Here is a 22,670-nt window from a genome sequence, read left to right as displayed (position 1 = left end):
GATTAGTAGAGTGTGTCTAGAAATAAATACATATATATTTGATATATATACCTGTGTGGTGTCCTTTCATTTGGCAATTCAAGAGATTATAAGGTAAAACAAGCTGCTTTACATTCCTCAGAGACTTAGCATGAAGGCTGCTCTCCACAGCTACCACTTGGATAGCTTTCTTTAAAAGGTTATCTTAAATCTATCTACCATAAGAGTCAGATTTCACTGGTGCAAGGTGGCCACTATAACTAGTGACCAGCATATGCCAGGCCAACTTCTCACAGTGCGTGAGGACTTAGCAAAGATTCTGAAGAAGATGTGTAATGAAGGTGTGATAGAACCAATTGAGTCTTCTTTATGGTTGTCTCCTTTAGTTATTGCCAGGAAGAAGAAGGGGCAATTAAGAGTCTGTGTTGACCTCAGGTGCCTTAACAAGGTCATTTGGATTGACTCTCATCCCCTACCTAGAATAGATGACATAATCAATACATTTTCAGGTGCTAAGAGGTCTATTACCCGCAACGGTTAAACGGACCGCCCGCCATAGGTGCAGCGGTCCCGCCGTTGGCATTGGGATGATTCCACATTTTTTACATTGCGGCACGTGGTATTGCAAGCAGCACCCTCCGCAAGGTAAAAAATGCATGTTGTGCATGCAAATGCTGGGGGGTACCATAGGTACCCCTATGTGCACCCCCATCACCCTGGGAGCCCGCAACGAGCCCCTGAATGCAGATCCGCATGCCTTTCCATGGCGGCATTGCAGCCATGGAAAGGCTGATCTCTGCAGTCATCTTAATATGGATGGCGGTGTCTTGCAGACACCATATTAAACACTTTTTCCACCCGGTTGACGAGTCGACCGGCGGAAAATCGGTGGACGGTCTTTCCATCCGCCGGGGTCCCCCCCCCCGCCATCGTAATGTGGAGGGGGGAAATAGGAGGCGGGTGGTCGAAATTGGCGGGCAGATCGCCACCGCCATGCGGGCGGTGGCGATCCGCCATCGCCAACATAATCGACCCCTACGTTTTTTTCAAAAATTGATTTAGCATCTGCTTATCATCAAGTAGTACTTGATGAGTCATCACGCCATCTTACAGCCTTTGTGTTGCTCATGGGTACCTTTCAGTTTGAAAGGATGCCTTTCGACCTTGCGTCGTCAGCGGCTGTTTTTCAATGTGGTTTAGAAAATGTTTTAAAAGGAGTTGAAGGTGTTGTAACTTTCCAAGATGAAATCCCAATCGTGGGCGAAAATTTGTTCATTCACAACAAATGCATGCGTTCAGTTTTAGAGAGGTTAGAAAAGTTTGGAATTGTTGCCAATTGTGGGAAATGTGAGTTTGCCACTATTGAGTATCTGGGCCATGTAATTTCCGATAAAGGGGTTGAACATAGACCTGGATTAGTAGATGCCATTGCCAGAGCTCCCACTCCAAAAAAGTAAATGAGAATGTTGCTTCATTTTTAGGACTTTGTGAGTTTTTTTCCAAATTCATTCAAAATGTCTCTGCTAAAACTGTCATGTTAAGAGAACTGTTGAAAAAAGAGAAAGAAATTGTCTTGTAGAAAATAGGCCTCAGCTAGGCCTACCAGTGCAAGGGGTTCGCCCTTCTCTGCACAGAGTCCTCAGACTATTGGAAAGAAGTTGGCACAGAAACTGAAATAGAGAATACAGAGTTTAATAAACCTCATGAGGTGGAACTACATTCAAACAGCACCCTTCGGTATTGAGTGAAGTAGCACACTGAACAGCAGGGCCATGGTCCTTTTATACCCATACAGGGGCTAAAAGAAGACGGTACAAGTATACTTGAGAGGAGTTATGCACACATATGGTCATACAGAAACTGCACAGTCGACAAGTGGGAGGAGTTAACAGTTTGCTAACACTGGTAAACATATCCTGACAGTTACATACTACTAGCAGCTGCAAACTCAACTGGGCATGTGCGGAAGTAGAGGATACTAAATATAGTTTGTTGCTAGGCAGATTACAAGAGCAGTCAACACTAAGGGAGGACAAAGCACATGGTGAGCACTTGGCAAACAAGATGGCTGCCAGAAATACAAAATGGATTCTACAACATGGACAAGATAGCCTCTAAATACCAGATGGATTCTGCTAATGCTAATCCAATCGCTGCCAATTTACAACAGATGACCCTTTTAGCATTAGCTGAAGACATCTGTTCCTCTAGGGTAATCTAAGTATGTATCCCTTACATCTATTAACATTATTTCGGCCACTTCTTTATTCAACATTTGTTGGGCCTTGGTCTCTACAATATTCCTTTTAACAGGTATACAAGCAGAAATGCAAATGGAGCAGAGCATTGGACCACATTGAATACATACGCAGCATGTGAATAAAACAGTAATAATTATACACAAGATAGCTAGTAGCTTCCCGACCCAAGCAGAAACGAGAGTCCAGAACCATCCAGCTAGAGTCCAAGTACCAGTCTCTGGATGAATTTCTGCAGCAATCTTATGCAGTTTTGATATTGCGTCATATACTGAAGGCGAGTGATCCGGTATGAATACACAACAACTGCTACCGATGATGCGACATGCACCACCTCGATCAGCCAGAACAACATCTAGAACCATTCGATTCTGGAGAGCTACAATCCTTGCAATTTGCAGCTCCTCTGTAATATTCCCAAGTGCCAGGGCTGTCTGATTGGTAACAGCTTCCACAACTCTAGTCAATCGTCTAATTTTCCTACTATTTAATGCAGCTCCCACAAAGAAGAACAAACCCAGATTAAAATCAACATACTGCTGTAGAGTGGTATCTGTTTGGTCTACTTCGTCAACACTTATTGTCCTTTTATATCTGTTCTTAGAGATATCGGTAAATAACTTAAAGTCTCGGTGGTAGGATGCAGGTGCCAGAAACACAGGGGGCAATAGAAAAGATACATAGCATACGCCTGACCATCCAACAGGTAGGTGATAATATCCGTGGCTACCACAGATAAAGTAAGTATTGGGTGAGGCTATGAAAGTGCTATTATTTGTACCCTCAATAGGCAGAATCACAGTACATTCACTTTTCCCCACTGGAATTCTTCCAACACTGCTTACACATAAATCTGCTTTAGCTCTAGTAACAGAAATCACAAATTGTTTATTACTAGGAAAAGTTCTCATATTTGTGAAGATATATGGCGTTGAAATATTGTCCGGTTGATACTCTTCCCATTCCCATTTAGTCCCGTTGGCTTGAGGATATCCATCCTTGTCTTGGTAGCATACTTTATTGAGGCGAAAAAGAAGCCCGCCTACTGTACGTTTCCCAGATGCAAACAAAAGCGCATACCAAGCTTGGCAAGAACCATTATGAGAAAAGGGAAGAGGAATAAAAGGTGTTCCTCCTTTCTTCTGATGTGCAGGTATCATCCCACACACCCAACAGTTGGTAGTATTCGTGGCATTGTGAGTATGATGCAACATCTGAATGAAGGTATTATTTAAGTAGGATTGTCGATGCTTCCGCTCATGATAGGGAAGCGTGAAGTAGTGGTGTTCAACTGGTACCGGAGTAGTGGCAATCAAAAGTTCTCGAGCAGGAGCCACCTTCTCAATGAACCAAGTTGTTACTGCTACAGCCACCATAGCAATAACAAACCCTATAGTACAAATGATCTTCTTCTTAGAAACAGTGGATCTCATTGTGGACATGATCAGCTTATTTGTCAAAGCAACCGTTGGAGCTCTTATCCCTGGGCAGCCGTTGATTTCTTCACCGAGGGTCAAGACGGGTGTCGCTACACTACACAGAACTGATCCCCCCCCTTGCCACATCGGCATTCCGTTTCACTAACCCAGGGAGGTTGCTCAACCAGTCTCTTTTGACGATGCAGGCTCTTTCCGTGGTCTCAGTTGGTATCGGGATACTCCAGGAATCGTGTGGTCCGGGAAGACTTCCTCAGGTTCGTCAGGTGATATGGCCTGGCCTTTCTCTGTATCCAAGATGTCCCGATGGTCGATCAAAGCAACAGGATCCACCAAGGTAGACGGCACTTTCTTGCAGTGGGTGGAGTGCACCCAATTCCTCCTATTCGTTACTCGAACCGCAGTTCTCGTCGATAGGAGCACCTGCTCCGGGCTGCGCCACCTCGGTTCCAAGCTGCTCGACCTCTGGAACGATCGGATCATCACCTGATCTCCAGGCCGAAGTCCATGGCCTTCACCTGCAGACCTGTCCGGAAGAGCTTCTCGAACCTGTTGATGAATAGAGACCAAACTGTCAGTCAATTGTGCTAAATAGTCACTCATCAATACACACGGTACGTCGTGTAGGGGACGTGGCTTAGGAATTCCCCAAATGTTCATAGGCCTGCCAAACACCACCTCATAGGGAGTAAGGCCAGACCGCGAATGTGGCACTGATCTAATGGACAACAGTGCCAAAGGTAACGCGTCTGGCCATTTCAGGGATGTGGAGGCTAGTATTTTCGCCAATTTTAATTTAAGTGTGGCGTTATACCTCTCCACTAACCCTGCTGATTGTGGATGAAAGGCGGCGTGGAAATTCTGTTTTATTCCTAACCCCTTCAAGACATATTCGACAACTTGCCCAATGAAATGGGGACCGTTATCACTCCATAAAAATTTACAAACACCAAATCTAGGAAAAAATTCCTTCAAAAGCACCTTTGCAGTGGTGAGAGCTGTATTGTCCTTCGTAGGATATGCCTCGATCCACTTACTGAAGGCGCATACCACTACTAGGACATACTTTAAGTTATTACAGCGCTCAAGCTGGATGTAATCCATTTGCAAAACTTCAAAAGGTGCAGTTGGCGTAGCAAACCCTCCTGTTGGAGTTTGTGTCCCTTTTCCAGGGTTATGCTGAAGACAAATCAGACAGGACTGTACCATCTTTTTAGCTGTGCCGGCAATTTCTGGATGCTCCCAAACTTGCGTAAGCAATTTTGTTATCGAGGAGGCTCCAACATGTGCCGGCCCATGTGCCATATGAATCATAGGTTGTAAATAAGCTGTCGCCAATCTCCACTTGCTCATCTCTTTATTCCTCCAACAGCCCTCATCATCCAATGTTCCTTCCTTGGACCATTGCTCAATTACTTCTGCAGAAGCAGATCTCTGCATATCTAGCACTTCCTGTCTGGTATCATGCCAGCGTTCAGCCTGTGACTTTACTACATACATGGACGTGGTGCTTCGCTGCATGGCGGTTTCACGGGCTGTTTGGTCTGCAAAAGCATTGCCTCGTCCTATCTTATCAACTATTTTCTTATGTGCGCTACATTTAACAATCGCTATTCTCTTCGGGTATGTTAAAGCAGTCAAGAGATTATGCACTAATTCTCCATGCATTATTTGCACCCCATGGGATGTAAGAAAACCCCGCTCCTTCCAGAGTAGCCCAAAATCATGAGCCACTCCGAAGGCATAGCGACTGTCTGTATAAACGTTCACAGATAAGTCAGTACTGAGTTCACACGCTTGTCGCAATGCTATTAGCTCAGCTGCCTGAGCTGACTTCTGTGGGATACGAGCTGTCTCAACTACCGTCTGAAGTGTTGTAATTGCATATGCAGCTGACGCTGTACCATCTGGTAACTTCAAACAGGACCCATCAACCCATAGCTCCCCATCAACACTTAAAAGGGGCGTGTCTTGCAAATCAACACGACCCTTTGTCTGTTCCTCAGTAAGGAATATACAATCATGAGACTCCTGTGACTGAGACTGAGTCACCGGGTATGGCAACAAAGTGGCTGGGTTTAATGTCGCACATCTCTTTAGTGTAATGTGAGGGGCCAACAATGTCAATTCATATCCTGTCAGACGAGCGCTAGTTAAATGTTGCGTCTTCGTCTGATTTAAAAGGGCATCAACCGCATGGGGTACTAGCACCAACAGCTTATGTGACAAAACTATCCCTTCACTCTGACGTATTGACACAGCTGTTGCTGCAACTGAACGGAAGCATCCAGGTAACGCACGAGCAACAGGATCAAGAACTGCTGAAAAATATGCACAGGGACGCTGTTTGTCGCCATGTGTCTGCTCTAAAACTGACAATGCGCATCCATCTTTCTCGTGTACATATAATGAAAAAGACTTCGTATAATCTGGAGTTCCTAACACTGGTGCTGAACAAAGAGCTTGTTGTAACTGTCGGAAAGCAGCCTCACACTCATCTGTCCATGGAAGGGGCATTGGGGTGTCTTTGGTTAAAAGTGCCAGCAAGGGTTTAACAATATGTGAAAATCCTAATATCCATTGCCTACAAAAAGAAGTAAGGCCAATGAATGCACGGACATCTTTCTGAGTACGGGGTACTGGTGTGTCTAAAATGGCTTGAATGCGATCTGGTGTAAGTGCACGTCCCTCCTTAGACAGAAGGTGACCTAAGTAGGTTACCTTCGGTCTACAATATTGCAATTTCTTTCGTGATACTTTGTGATGATGGGAAGCAAGAAATGACAGCAAGGACAAAGTACATATTTCACACTGTTCAGGGTGTCGGCTGCCAACAAGATGTCATCGACATATTGTACGAGAGCCACTCCTTCAGGCAAAACGAAAGAATCAAGTTGTCTTTTTAATGCTTGACTGTAAATACTAGGACTCTCAGTATAGCCTTGAGGAACTCTAGAGAATCTATACGATCGATTATTCAAAGTGAAACCGAACAAATATCGGCTATCAGGATGAATAGGGATCGAAAAGAAAGCATTCTTCAAATCTATCACAGAAAATGTAGTTGCAGTTGGGGGGACCAAAGTAAGAAGTGTTGTTATGTCAGAAACCACGGGGTATTGTGGTACTACAATCTTGTTAACTTCTCGCAAATCAATAATGAATCTGTAGACCTTAGTGTCAGTATCTTTTTTCAGAATAGGAAGAATCGGACTGTTACAAATATTGTAGGGAACTTCCTCAACAACCCCCACTGCAATAAGATCACGGACAATACATGTGAGTGCTTCTTCACCTTCCTGTGAAATTTTGTATTGAGGCAAACGTGGCAACACAGCGCCCTCCTTGACACTAATATGTACTGGTGGAATAACCATTTGCCCTACATCAGTATCTGAAGTAGCCCACAAAGTACTAGGAAGTGAGGCTAATGCAATATCCTCTTTAACAAGACAAGCTCTCTCCGCCACAGGATGGTTGTCATTCAAGATAACACGGACACCTTCTGGAGAACATCGTATCGTAGCCCTGAAATACTTGAGCATATCAAGACCCACAATATTGTCTGGTGTATTCGGGGAAAGCAAAAATGGACATGGAGCAGTAAATTTATCCACATGGAATGCAAGTGGTTGCGACAATGGGCTAAGGGAAGGGGTTCCATCGAAGCCTATCGATGTAATGGTTAAGCCAGACAGGGGAGCCCTTGGGACCAATTGTTTAGACAAGGCACTACGAGTAGCTCCTGTATCAACCAGAAACTGATCAGTGGAGCCCAAGACATTTGCTGTAACATAGGGACCCCTCTGATCTACTGGAACTTCAACTGATTCCTTACCCCATCTTAGGCAATCCTATGCATGAGCAGAATCTTGAAAATCAGATGGCACATAATCAGACATTTGATACTGGTTCCTTCTATCAAAAGTGTTAAACCCATCCTGCCCACGTATATTAGTATCAAACCTAGCACGATCACCTGTGTTTCCTCTAGGCCCTGAATATCCTGGTCGAGTTCTCATTTGTCCCCGACCACGTGTATACTGTGGAGCACGTAGTGCTGGGCAATCCGAAGCCCAGTGGCCAAATTTCTTACAGTATGCACACTGGTCAGCAGACAAATTTGAACGAGTATAAGAAGCGAAAGATGAACCATAGGACCCACGTCCACCTCTATCGCTACCTCTGAAAGACGGACCATAAGCCTGAGCCAACATAATCTTCGTTTTCAATTCTTTAGTCTTTTTATCCTCATTACCCTTAGCCTCTAGTTCCTGGCGCTCATAATACTGAGCCATAGTCAAAAGGGAGACCGGGGAAGACGTAGTCCATGAACTCTCACTGGCCTTTAGGCGACTAGCTATTCCTGGCAACAGGTTTGCGACATATTTATCGACAAACAGATGTCTGCCTGTGTCATCTGTCAAAGACTGACCGCTAAAATCGTGGAATGCTTCTTCAAAGCGTGTAAAGAAATCAGAGACCGATTCATCTGCCTTTTGCTTACAAGATGCTAAAACAGTCCAATCTATCTTTTTAGGAGGAATAATCGTTTTTAACTTAACTAATATAGCTCCGGGAAGATCTAAAATTAACTGACATGGCTTCTGTGCGGGTTCCCTTTCGGCATCCATTCGTTCTAAGTCTCTCCATAATGCCCCAAAAGCTGCACGATCATCAATTTTACGAACAGTTCTCCACATATCAGGTGGTAATATCAATCAGAAAAATAAATCAATATCAGGCAAAGTCATAGTGCAAGAGCTAATAGCACCCTCAACTTCCTCATAAAAAGCGGCTGGATTTTTCCGCGGATCAGGCAATGCAGTTTTAAGTGCCATAACATCCATCCTATTCCAAGGAGTGTAAACCCAATTATAAATAAAATAACCCTTTGCATCAAGAGAGGCCTTATCACCTATAGTGCATTGCAATGCACTATAAGTTTTTGAAAAGAGCGTTGTGAAGGAACTAAAGCAGATAAGAAATTCAGGTAAAAATCAATCGAAATGCAATCTCACAATGACCCAGATCAACGCATTAGAAAGCCTAAGAAGTGATTCTACGATCGTTATAAGGCAATCTGGTAAAGGGGGAAACGCAGATGTCAGATGTGGAGAAACTACATGTACTTGCTCAATTAGACACCAACATTGACAACATTGAGCATCATGACGATCCCAATATGAATTTAACCCTTTCGATGCTTGTGACGGAGCGGTTCCGTCATGTGCGTCGGTCGCGCTGTGCGCATGATGGAACCGCTCCGTCACGGCCCCGCCCGCGCAACGAACCTTCAGCACGGCGCGGAAATCCGCGCCGCGCTGAAGGGGTTAAATAAATTGAATTTGACTGTCAATAATGCTTGCCCCAGTGGTTTTAAACCGAAGTGGACCCTCACACCTATAGTGCATTGCAATGCACTAGAAGTTTTTGAAAAGAGCGTTGTGAAGGAACTAAAGCAGATAAGAAATGCAGGTAAAAATCAATCGAAATGCAATCTCACAATGACCCAGATCAACGCATTAGAAAGCCTAAGAAGTGATTCTACGATCGTTATAAGGCAATCTGGTAAAGGGGGAAACGTTGTGGTGTGCGCCAAAGAGGATTATCTGAGGGAGGGCCAACATCAACTGAATGACTTAGAGTGTTATCAAGAGTCATCGAAGAGTGAAGTGCTATCCTCCCATAAAAAGTACAATGAAATGCTAAACGAATGGAGGGAACAAGGATTGCTTGAATGGGAGGAATATTGCAGTTTGGGATGCATGCATGCAAAAACACCCGTACTTTATATTTTACCAAAACTGCATAAAAATCCAAGTACTCCTCCAGGAAGACCCATTGTTTCCTCTAAAGGTTCACATTTGGAGATGACTTCAAACTACATAGACTTCTTTTTAAGACCATTTGTTATCAGCCTACCTGCATACTTACGTGATACCATACATTTCTTGAAAACGATTGATGGCTTGTTATGCGAAAGTGATTTTCTTCTGGTCACACTAGATGTGAAAAGCTTGTATACATTTATTAGGCATGATTCAGGTATTGAGGCAATACATCATTTCTTGAGAAAAGACCAATCTCACTTTTACTGTGCACTGAAATGTTGATCGATATGATCAAGTACTGTTTGACCAACAATTTTTTCTATTTTGATGACAAACTGTGCAGACATATACAAGATACGGCAATGGGCACCTGCTTCGCCCCCAGCTATGCTAATTTATTCATGGGCTGGTGGGAGGAGCAGGTGTCCAAATGTTTGGAGATCAGATTGTACTGTGGACTCGAGTGCCCACCCGTACAGCCTTATTCAAAGCATCCCCTACGGGGAATTAATCAGAGCTAAAAGAAATTGTAGCACTGAAAAAGAATTCCTAGCTGAAAAATCTAGAATGTGCCAAAGGTTCAAAGCTCAAAGCTATAATAATAAGGTTATTCAAGCTGCAGTATGAGAAGGTTAACAAATTACAGATAACTGCTCTGCTTATTACCAAATTGAATGAGGAATCACAGAATGCAAATCTGATTACGTTTATAACTACCTACTCTAGTCAATCTTATAAGGTGCGGAAGATATTAAATTATAACTGGCATATTTTGAAATCTGATGCGCTGTTAGACCGTTACCTTTATGAGTCACCACAAATAACTTTTAGAAAGGGGAGATCTCTTAAGGACGAACTCAGCCACAACCTGATATCAACACATACTAGACCTAATTTGAATCAATGTGGTAAAGGATTTGCATGTTGCATGCAATGCAAGGCTTGTATAAGTAGTAATAACTGCACTAAGATAAGAATACTGAATAGTAATAGAGATTTTACAATCAAAGGTAACTTTAATTGTAAAGCAAAAACCAAAGGAAATGATGGACGGAGTGTTGAACATTGCAAGCACTCACCCCCAGTCAACTGATCTGGGTTTAATCCATCACCGTTCTTTAGCCCACTCTGCCACCCCAGTTCAGACATGGCCATATGCAAATCAGTCTGACCCTGTGCCTCATGGGAACAGTACAGCCTGAACTGCCAAGCCATGTCTTCCCTGGACCGGAAACAAGCTTCCTAGGACCGGTTTCTGGCATTTCAGCCGTCTTCAGCCAGGCTTGCTTGAATCCAGTGGCAAAGTGAGCAAGGGACTCACGTCTGAGCATACCCTGCCAACTTATGGCGAACAAAGCAAAAACCAAAGGAAATGATGGACAGAGTGTTGAACATTGCAAGCACTCACCCCCAGTCAACTGATCTGGGTTTAATCCATCACCGTTCTTTAGCCCACTCTGCCACCCCAGTTCAGACATGGCCATATGCAAATCAGTCTGACCCTGTGCCTCATGGGAACAGTCCAGCCCGAACTGCCAAGCCATGTCTTCCCTGGACCGGAAACAAGCTTCCTAGGACCGGTTTCTGGCATTTCAGCCGTCTTCAGCCAGGCTTGCTTGAATCCAGTGGCAAAGTGAGCAAGGGACTCACGTCTGAGCATACCCTGCCAACTTATGGCGAACAAAGCAAAAACCAAAGGAAATGATGGACGGAGTGTTGAACATTGCAAGCACTCACCCCCAGTCAACTGATCTGGGTTTAATCCATCACCGTTCTTTAGCCCACTCTGCCACCCCAGTTCAGACATGGCCATATGCAAATCAGTCTGACCCTGTGCCTCATGGGAACAGTCCAGCCCGAACTGCCAAGCCATGTCTTCCCTGGACCGGAAACAAGCTTCCTAGGACCGGTTTCTGGCATTTCAGCCGTCTTCAGCCAGGCTGGCTTGAATCCAGTGGCAAAGTGAGCAAGGGACTCACGTCTGAGCATACCCTGCCAACTTATGGCGAACAAAGCAAAAACCAAAGGAAATGATGGACGGAGTGTTGAACATTGCAAGCACTCACCCCCAGTCAACTGATCTGGGTTTAATCCATCACCGTTCTTTAGCCCACTCTGCCACCCCAGTTCAGACATGGCCATATGCAAATCAGTCTGACCCTGTGCCTCATGGGAACAGTCCAGCCCGAACTGCCAAGCCATGTCTTCCGTGGACCGGAAACAAGCTTCCTAGGACCGGTTTCTGGCATTTCAGCCGTCTTCAGCCAGGCTTGCTTGAATCCAGTGGCAAAGTGAGCAACGGACTCACGTCTGAGCATACCCTGCCAACTTATGGCGAACAAAGCAAAAACCAAAGGAAATGATGGACGGAGTGTTGAACATTGCAAGCACTCACCCCCAGTCAACTGATCTGGGTTTAATCCATCACCGTTCTTTAGCCCACTCTGCCACCCCAGTTCAGACATGGCCATATGCAAATCAGTCTGACCCTGTGCCTCATGGGAACAGTCCAGCCCGAACTGCCAAGCCATGTCTTCCCTGGACCGGAAACAAGCTTCCTAGGACCGGTTTCTGGCATTTCAGCCGTCTTCAGCCAGGCTTGCTTGAATCCAGTGGCAAAGTGAGCAAGGGACTCACGTCTGAGCATACCCTGCCAACTTATGGCGAACAAAGCAAAAACCAAAGGAAATGATGGACGGAGTGTTGAACATTGCAAGCACTCACCCCCAGTCAACTGATCTGGGTTTAATCCATCACCGTTCTTTAGCCCACTCTGCCACCCCAGTTCATACATGGCCATATGCAAATCAGTCTGACCCTGTGCCTCATGGGAACAGTCCAGCCCGAACTGCCAAGCCATGTCTTCCCTGGACCGGAAACAAGCTTCCTAGGACCAGTTTCTGGCATTTCAGCCGTCTTTAGCCCGGCTTGCTTGAATCCAGTGGCAAAGTGAGCAAGGGACTCACGTCTGAGCATACCCTGCCAACTTATGGCGAACAAAGCAAAAACCAAAGGAAATGATGGACGGAGTGTTGAACATTGCAAGCACTCACCCCCAGTCAACTGATCTGGGTTTAATCCATCACCGTTCTTTAGCCCACTCTGCCACCCCAGTTCAGACATGGCCATATGCAAATCAGTCTGACCCTGTGCCTCATGGGAACAGTCCAGCCCGAACTGCCAAGCCATGTCTTCCCTGGACCGGAAACAAGCTTCCTAGGACCGGTTTCTGGCATTTCAGCCGTCTTCAGCCAGGCTTGCTTGAATCCAGTGGCAAAGTGAGCAAGGGACTCACGTCTGAGCATACACTGCCAACTTATGGCGAACAAAGCAAAAACCAAAGGAAATAATGGACGGAGTGTTGAACATTGCAAGCACTCACCCCCAGTCAACTGATCTGGGTTTAATCCATCACCGTTCTTTAGCCCACTCTGCCACCCCAGTTCAGACATGGCCATATGCAAATCAGTCTGACCCTGTGCCTCATGGGAACAGTCCAGCCCGAACTGCCAAGCCATGTCTTCCCTGGACCGGAAACAAGCTTCCTAGGACCGGTTTCTGGCATTTCAGCCGTCTTCAGCCAGGCTTGCTTGAATCCAGTGGCAAAGTGAGCAAGGGACTCACGTCTGAGCATACCCTGCCAACTTATGGCGAACAAAGCAAAAACCAAAGGAAATGATGGACGGAGTGTTGAACATTGCAAGCACTCACCCCCAGTCAACTGATCTGGGTTTAATCCATCACCGTTCTTTAGCCCACTCTGCCACCCCAGTTCAGACATGGCCATATGCAAATCAGTCTGACCCTGTGCCTCATGGGAACAGTCCAGCCCGAACTGCCAAGCCATGTCTTCCCTGGACCGGAAACAAGCTTCCTAGGACCGGTTTCTGGCATTTCAGCCGTCTTCAGCCAGGCTTGCTTGAATCCAGTGGCAAAGTGAGCAAGGGACTCACGTCTGAGCATACCCTGCCAACTTATGGCGAACAAAGCACAAACCAAAGGAAATGATGGACGGAGTGTTGAACATTGCAAGCACTCACCCCCAGTCAACTGATCTGGGTTTAATCCATCACCGTTCTTTAGCCCACTCTGCCACCCCAGTTCAGACATGGCCATATGCAAATCAGTCTGACCCTGTGCCTCATGGGAACAGTCCAGCCCGAACTGCCAAGCCATGTCTTCCCTGGACCGGAAACAAGCTTCCTAGGACCGGTTTCTGGCATTTCAGCCGTCTTCAGCCAGGCTTGCTTGAATCCAGTGGCAAAGTGAGCAAGGGACTCACGTCTGAGCATACCCTGCCAACTTATGGCGAACAAAGCAAAAACCAAAGGAAATGATGGACGGAGTGTTGAACATTGCAAGCACTCACCCCCAGTCAACTGATCTGGGTTTAATCCATCACCGTTCTTTAGCCCACTCTGCCACCCCAGTTCAGACATGGCCATATGCAAATCAGTCTGACCCTGTGCCTCATGGGAACAGTCCAGCCCGAACTGCCAAGCCATGTCTTCCCTGGACCGGAAACAAGCTTCCTAGGACCGGTTTCTGGCATTTCAGCCGTCTTTAGCCAGGCTTGCTTGAATCCAGTGGCAAAGTGAGCAAGGGACTCACGTCTGAGCATACCCTGCCAACTTATGGCGAACAAAGCAAAAACCAAAGGAAATGATGGACGGAGTGTTGAACATTGCAAGCACTCACCCCCAGTCAACTGATCTGGGTTTAATCCATCACCGTTCTTTAGCCCACTCTGCCACCCCAGTTCAGACATGGCCATATGCAAATCAGTCTGACCCTGTGCCTCATGGGAACAGTCCAGCCCGAACTGCCAAGCCATGTCTTCCCTGGACCGGAAACAAGCTTCCTAGGACCGGTTTCTGGCATTTCAGCCGTCTTCAGCCAGGCTTGCTTGAATCCAGTGGCAAAGTGAGCAAGGGACTCACGTCTGAGCATACCGTGCCAACTTATGGCGAACAAAGCAAAAACCAAAGGAAATGATGGACGGAGTGTTGAACATTGCAAGCACTCACCCCCAGTCAACTGATCTGGGTTTAATCCATCACCGTTCTTTAGCCCACTCTGCCACCCCAGTTCAGACATGGCCATATGCAAATCAGTCTGACCCTGTGCCTCATGGGAACAGTCCAGCCCGAACTGCCAAGCCATGTCTTTCCTGGACCGGAAACAAGCTTCCTAGGACCGGTTTCTGGCATTTCAGCCGTCTTCAGCCAGGCTTGCTTGAATCCAGTGGCAAAGTGAGCAAGGGACTCACGTCTGAGCATACCCTGCCAACTTGCAGGGTATGCTCAGACGTGAGTCCCTTGCTCACTTTGCCACTGGATTCAAGCAAGCCTGGCTGAAGACGGCTGAAATGCCAGAAACCGGTCCTAGGAGGCTTATTTCCGGTCCAGGGAAGACATGGCTTGGCAGTTCGGGCTGGACTGTTCCCATGAGGCACAGGGTCAGACTGATTTGCATATGGCCCTGTCTGAACTGGGGTGGCGGAGTGAGCTAAAGAATGATGATGGATTAAACCCAGATCAGTTGACTGGGGGTGAGTGCTTGCAATGTTCAACACTCCGTCCATCATTTCCTTTGGTTTTTGCTTTGTTCGCCATAAGTTGGCAGGGTATGCTCAGACGTGAGTCCCTTGCTCACTTTGCCACTGGATTCAAGCAAGCCTGGCTGAAGACGGCTGAAATGCCAGAAACCGGTCCTAGGAAGCTTGTTTCCGGTCCAGGGAAGACATGGCTTGGCAGTTCGGGCTGGACTATTCCCATGAGGCACAGGGTCAGACTGATTTGCATATGGCCATGTCTGAACTGGGGTGGCAGAGTGGGCTAAATAACGGTGATGGATTAAACCCAGATCAGTTGACTGGGGGTGAGTGCTTGCAATGTTCAACACTCCGTCCATCATTTCCTTTGGTTTTTGCTTTGTTCGCCATAAGTTGGCAGGGTATGCTCAGACGTGAGTCTCTTGCTCACTTTGCCACTGGATTCAAGCAAGCCTGGCTGAAGACGGCTGAAATGCCAGAAACCGGTCCTAGGAAGCTTGTTTCCGGTCCAGGGAAGACATGGCTTGGCAGTTCGGGCTGGACTGTTCCCATGAGGCACAGGGTCAGACTGATTTGCATATGGCCATGTCTGAACTGGGGTGGCAGAGTGGGCTAAAGAACGGTGATGGATTAAACCCAGATCAGTTGACTGGGGGTGAGTGCTTGCAATGTTCAACACTCCGTCCATCATTTCCTTTGGTTTTTGCTTTGTTCGCCATAAGTTGGCAGGGTATGCTCAGACGTGAGTCCCTTGCTCACTTTGCCACTGGATTCAAGCAAGCCTGGCTGAAGACGGCTGAAATGCCAGAAACCGGTCCTAGGAAGCTTGTTTCCGGTCCAGGGAAGACATGGCTTGGCAGTTCGGGCTGGACTGTTCCCATGAGGCACAGGGTCAGACTGATTTGCATATGGCCATGTCTGAACTGGGGTGGCAGAGTGGGCTAAAGAACGGTGATGGATTAAACCCAGATCAGTTGACTGGGGGTGAGTGCTTGCAATGTTCAACACTCCGTCCATCATTTCCTTTGGTTTTTGCTTTGTTCGCCATAAGTTGGCAGGGTATGCTCAGACGTGAGTCCCTTGCTCACTTTGCCACTGGATTCAAGCAAGCCTGGCTGAAGACGGCTGAAATGCCAGAAACCGGTCCTAGGAAGCTTGTTTCCGGTCCAGGGAAGACATGGCTTGGCAGTTCGGGCTGGACTGTTCCCATGAGGCACAGGGTCAGACTGATTTGCATATGGCCATGTCTGAACTGGGGTGGCAGAGTGGGCTAAAGAACGGTGATGGATTAAACCCAGATCAGTTGACTGGGGGTGAGTGCTTGCAATGTTCAACACTCCGTCCATCATTTCCTTTGGTTTTTGCTTTGTTCGCCATAAGTTGGCAGGGTATGCTCAGACGTGAGTCCCTTGCTCACTTTGCCACTGGATTCAAGCAAGCCTGGCTAAAGACGGCTGAAATGCCAGAAACCGGTCCTAGGAAGCTTGTTTCCGGTCCAGGGAAGACATGGCTTGGCAGTTCGGGCTGGACTGTTCCCATGAGGCACAGGGTCAGACTGATTTGCATATGGCCATGTCTGAACTGGGGTGGCAGAGTGGGCTAAAGAACGGTGATGGATTAAACCCAGATCAGTTGACTGGGGGTGAGTGCTTGCAATGTTCAACACTCCGTCCATCATTTCCTTTGGTTTTTGCTTTGTTCGCCATAAGTTGGCAGGGTATGCTCAGACGTGAGTCCCTTGCTCACTTTGCCACTGGATTCAAGCAAGCCTGGCTGAAGACGGCTGAAATGCCAGAAACTGGTCCTAGGAAGCTTGTTTCCGGTCCAGGGAAGACATGGCTTGGCAGTTCGGGCTGGACTGTTCCCATGAGGCACAGGGTCAGACTGATTTGCATATGGCCATGTCTGAACTGGGGTGGCAGAGTGGGCTAAAGAACGGTGATGGATTAAACCCAGATCAGTTGACTGGGGGTGAGTGCTTGCAATGTTCAACACTCCGTCCATCATTTCCTTTGGTTTAACTTTAATTGTAACACAGAATTTTGTGTGTATTGTCTGATCTGCCCATGCAAAAAATACTACATAGGCAGTAATATACACAGAGCAAGAAAACATATTCTGGAACATAAAAGAGCAATACGCCAGAATAATGAACAATATCCGGTAGCTCGTCACTTTAAGGCTCTCCATGGACAAAATGATAGAGTCTTGTCCTTTGTGATCTTAGATGCAGTAAGACCCCAGGAACGAGGGGGAGATAGAGAAGGACAATCAAGGATTTTTGAGTCCAAATATATAATTGATTTTGAGACATTAATTCCGTTTGGCTTGAATTTGAGTGAAGAGTTGGCTATCAATTTGGGCTAGATGCAACAGCAATCATGAGTAGAGGCTCTGGAACAAAATATTGAGATAATTTGTATCAAGAAGCAATATATTAAGGAGATTTAAGAACAGACTGTCTTAAATGGATTAATGAGATTTCATTTACTTCAACAAGAATGATATTGAAGTTTTTCTACATTTTATATAGTATTCACAATCACAAGTTATTTTTTTTGTCGTTTGTTTAAACAGGAACTCGCACCATCTGGGAATAATGGTTAACTAGATGCAAGGCTCGTAATCATACTAAGAAGAGAGAAATTTGATTAATAACAAAAGTTTTAATGTCATAAATCGTTATCATAACAAATTTTGGGGATCATTATCAAGTGTTGTATTACGAATGCCCACTTGGGCCTGAACTTCCCAATAATCAAGGGGTATGTATTAACATATGGATACCCATGTACGATGTTTAAACTTTATACTGAAGTATTTGTGTGCCTACTTGGGCAGGAAGTTTTGTATGCGGACTATTTTAATTGATGGTTCATCTATCAATAGTATGACATTGATGGTAATGACCTGTAATATGATTGGTTGAGTCCATATGCACTTGCACTTTATCTTTCCATCGTTAACTGTGTAACAAGCATAGTACAAAGTTTGGGGATAATCAGGAATGCCCACTAGGACCTGATTCCCCACAAATATTGGTTATTTATTAACAGATGTATTAGTTTGATTGAATATGCACTTGCACTTTATCATTCTATCATCAATATTGGTACGATCCTTGCAACCATTAAGATTGCTCATTACAATATGGCGCTCCTCAACTTTAACCAGTAACACACAAGACCACTTTCTATGTCTATGCACTATGTCTATGTATATGAAAATAAAACACAACTTGCCATAGCGTTAACAAGCCGTAAAGGCGAAACGTGTCGGTAGGAGACCATCTGTTATGAAATAAACAGATTAAGCATCTTGGAGTATCCATAGCTTCTTTTTTCTGCAGTAGAAGAGAGTGTTTTGGCTGTAAATATGGAATTCCGGATTCCGGCAATGGACCGCCGCACAGTAAAGCCCCAGACTACTGGATGTACGTGAGCTATGGGTTGGACTGTCATAGATTGAGAAGCAGGTTGGTCGACCTTGCACTCAAGGTGCGCATACTTTTATCACAGGTAAGTGAGTCCCTCGAGCACCATCAACGTGGTCTCCCTGTAAATAAGAGTACAAGATCATACGTTTATATCTTTCATAGACACCATACTCTGAAAATACAACACTTTGCTCTATTTGCATTTGGCACACTCTTAGGCAAGCAATCCAAGGAGTTAAATCTCATTAATTTACACATCCCCCATTGTTGCAACCTTAAATTCATACGACTATATACCTGTGTAAGACTAGTAGGTAAGAGTGAACTGGGTAAGTGGGGACAGAGGGGGGAGGAAGGGGGTGGGTGTGTGAGGCTAATTTTGACTGGTCCTTATTCCTGCTACTTTATCAGAGATGTGAATGCATTTCCTCATCTAAATTCAACCCTCCTGGGAACTTGGTACCTGCTTGCAAAATTAAGTGTGACTCCAGTCTCCAGAGAGCTCCTACCCTATTGCCACCACTGGGATTCTGGTTTACACTCTCAAGTCCAAAGAATGTGGCCTTGGTCCAAACCCCATTGTGTTCTGCTGTGAAGTGTCTTGCTGTGCTGTAATTATGGTCTTTGTTTGTTATTGCTCTCCAGTGTTTGAGAATTCTCTTCTTCACTGGAAATGTTGTGGAACCAATGTACCACAGGTTACAGGGACAAACTATGACATACACTACAAATTCAGTGTGACACGTTATTAGCTTGGGGATTTCCCACGGGGCTTTGACCTTTCCCAGTATGATCTCTGTCATGTTGTTGCTGTGTTTACATGCCTTGCAGTATCCACATTTGGCAAAACCCTTGGCTTGTTTTAGCCAGTTGGATTCTTTTCCAGGGAGGTGGCTGTGTACCAACATGTCCTTCAATGAGGTGCTCCATCTGTATGATATAGAGGAATTTGGTCCTATTTTGTTCCTCAATATGGGGTACTGTCTCAAAATCCCCCACCTGTGTTTCAGAATTTTTCGTAGCTGTGCCGCCTGACTGCTGTATCTCGTATTGAAACGAACTGGCTCGAGAGTTGACTTTCTAGTTGCGCTAGTTTTGTATATATATATATATATAAATATATATATATATATATATATATATATATATATATATATATATATATATATATATATATATATATATATATATATATATTCCACCAATCCCGCTTCACACGAAAAACGGGCTGACACATGCTCAGGTACGATCCAGAGAAGCTTTATTTTCATCATCTTGGCACATCTTGCTGTGTTTAAAGGTTCGCCACTGCTGTAACACCTGGCAGACGCGTTTCGGCTTTGTTGCCTTCCTCAATGCCGCTGTGTGTGACAGAGACACGCGAACAGGGAATTTGAAAGGTTCACACATCAACTCCCATTGGAGGATACTCGTGGTCATAGAGAGAGGACTGCGGGTTCAGGATAGTACTCACTCCGCCTGTTGTGTTTTGTCCCCTTTGACTCATGACACATCAAAATCCCTGTGTGCAGCAGGATGTTAGCCAAATTATGCTGCTAGCGTGGAAAGTACAGTCTGAATCCGGGGACATAGTTCAGTGACTGCGTACCCTGCATGCGATAATGCTCTGACTCCGTCAGCTGTCAGGCAGCATTCTCCAACTGCTGCAAGCAGACGGTGATTTGGCTTCTCCAATCGTCCTTTCAGCAGACAATCTGCTGCTCTTTCCCCAGTGTACCAACACAAGTGCCGCTGCTGGGGGGGCGCCGCGATGCGTACCATCATACGCTCGAACCAAAGTTTTGTCGGCAAGTCGCGGAGCACCAGACCAAGAGGCGTGCCAGTATACAAGCTCCGACCGCTTGACTCATACTCCACCAATCCCGCTTCACACGAAACACGGGCTGACACATGCTCAGGTACGATCCAGAGAAGCTTTATTTTCATCATCTTGGCACATCTTGCTGTGTTTAAAGGTTCGCCACTGCTGTAACACCTGGCAGACGCGTTTCGGCTTTGTTGCCTTCCTCAATGCCGCTGTGTGTGACAGAGACACGCGAACAGGGAATTTGAAAGGTTCACACATCAACTCCCATTGGAGGATACTCGTGGTCATAGAGAGAGGACTGCGGGTTCAGGATAGTACTCACTCCGCCTGTTGTGTTTTGTCCCCTTTGACTCACGACACATCAAAATCCCTGTGTGCAGCAGGATGTTAGCCAAATTATGCTGCTAGCGTGGAAAGTACAGTCTGAATCCGGGGACATAGTTCAGTGACTGCGTACCCTGCATGCGATAATGCTCTGACTCCGTCAGCTGTCAGGCTGCATTCTCCAACTGCTGCAAGCAGACGGTGATTTGGCTTCTCCAATCGTCCTTTCAGCAGACAATCTGCTGCTCTTTCCCCAGTGTACCAACACAAGTGCCGCTGCTGGGGGGGCGCCGCGATGCTTACCATCATACGCTCGAACCAAAGTTTTGTCGGCAAGTCGCGGAGCACCAGACCAAGAGGCGTGCCAGTATACAAGCGCCGACCGCTTGACTCATACTCCACCAATCCCGCTTCACACGAAAAACAGGCTGACACATGCTCAGGTATGATCCAGAGAAGCTTTATTTTCATCATCTTGGCACATCTTGCTGTGTTTAAAGGTTCGCCACTGCTGTAACACCTGGCAGACGCGTTTCGGTTTTGTTGCCTTCCTCAATGCCGCTGTGTGTGACAGAGACACGCGAACAGGGAATTTGAAAGGTTCACACATCAACTCCCATTGGAGGATACTCGTGGTCATAGAGAGAGGACTGCGGGTTCAGGATAGTACTCACTCCGCCTGTTGTGTTTTGTCCCCTTTGACTCACGACACATAAAAATCCCTGTGTGCAGCAGGATGTTAGCCAAATTATGCTGCTAGCGTGGAAAGTACAGTCTGAATCCGGGGACATAGTTCAGTGACTGCGTACCCTGCATGCGATAATGCTCTGACTCCGTCAGCTGTCAGGCTTCATTCTCCAACTGCTGCAAGCAGACGGTGATTTGGCTTCTCCAATCGTCCTTTCAGCAGACAATCTGCTGCTCTTTCCCCAGTGTACCAACACAAGTGCCGCTGCTGGGGGGGCGCCGCGATGCGTACCATCATACGCTCGAACCAAAGTTTTGTCGGCAAGTCGCGGAGCACCAGACCAAGAGGCGTGCCAGTATACAAGCGCCGACCGCTTGACTCATACTCCACCAATCCCGCTTCACACGAAAAACGGGCTGACACATGCTCAGGTACGATCCAGAGAAGCTTTATTTTCATCATCTTGGCACATCTTGCTGTGTTTAAAGGTTCGCCACTGCTGTAACACCTGGCAGACGCGTTTCGGCTTTGTTGCCTTCCTCAATGCCGCTGTGTGTGACAGAGACACGCGAACAGGGAATTTGAAAGGTTCACACATCAACTCCCATTGGAGGATACTCGTGGTCATAGAGAGAGGACTGCGGGTTCAGGATAGTACTCACTCCGCCTGTTGTGTTTTGTCCCCTTTGACTCATGACACATCAAAATCCCTGTGTGCAGCAGGATGTTAGCCAAATTATGCTGCTAGCGTGGAAAGTACAGTCTGAATCCGGGGACATAGTTCAGTGACTGCGTACCCTGCATGCGATAATGCTCTGACTCCGTCAGCTGTCAGGCTGCATTCTCCAACTGCTGCAAGCAGACGGTGATTTGGCTTCTCCAATCGTCCTTTCAGCAGACAATCTGCTGCTCTTTCCCCAGTGTACCAACACAAGTGCCGCTGCTGGGGGGCGCCACGATGCGTACCATCATACGCTCGAACCAAAGTTTTGTCGGCAAGTCGCGGAGCACCAGACCAAGAGGCGTGCCAGTATACAAGCGCTGACCGCTTGACTCATACTCCACCAATCCCGCTTCACACGAAAAACGGGCTGACACATGCTCAGGTACGATCCAGAGAAGCTTTATTTTCATCATCTTGGCACATCTTGCTGTGTTTAAAGGTTCGCCACTGCTGTAACACCTGGCAGACGCGTTTCGGTTTGTTGCCTTCCTCAATGCCGCTGTGTGTGACAGAGACACACGAACATGGAATTTGAAAGGTTCACACATCAACTCCCTTTGGGGGATACTCGTGGTCATAGAGAGAGGACTGCGGGTTCAGGATAGTACT

General features: G+C 46.3%; 1 protein-coding gene across 1 annotated transcript in view; it reads right to left on the bottom strand.

Moving 5' to 3' along the window:
- Positions 1-2,164: 2,164 nt before the first annotated feature.
- Positions 2,165-22,670, bottom strand: part of LOC146802284 (uncharacterized) — a 79,773-nt gene continuing 59,267 nt past the window's right edge. Inside the window, exon 2 of the mRNA XM_085623743.1 lies at positions 2,165-4,222. Coding sequence (XP_085479869.1) covers positions 2,165-3,808 — 1,644 coding nt within the window. The 5' untranslated portion in view covers positions 3,809-4,222. The remainder of the gene's footprint in view (positions 4,223-22,670) is intronic.

Source organism: Triturus cristatus, chromosome 8 (assembly GCF_964204655.1).
Source record: "Triturus cristatus chromosome 8, aTriCri1.1, whole genome shotgun sequence".
Classification (NCBI taxonomy): domain Eukaryota; kingdom Metazoa; phylum Chordata; class Amphibia; order Caudata; family Salamandridae; genus Triturus; species Triturus cristatus.
Note: the sequence above shows the minus strand (reverse complement) of the source record. Positions and strands in the feature narration are given on the sequence as shown.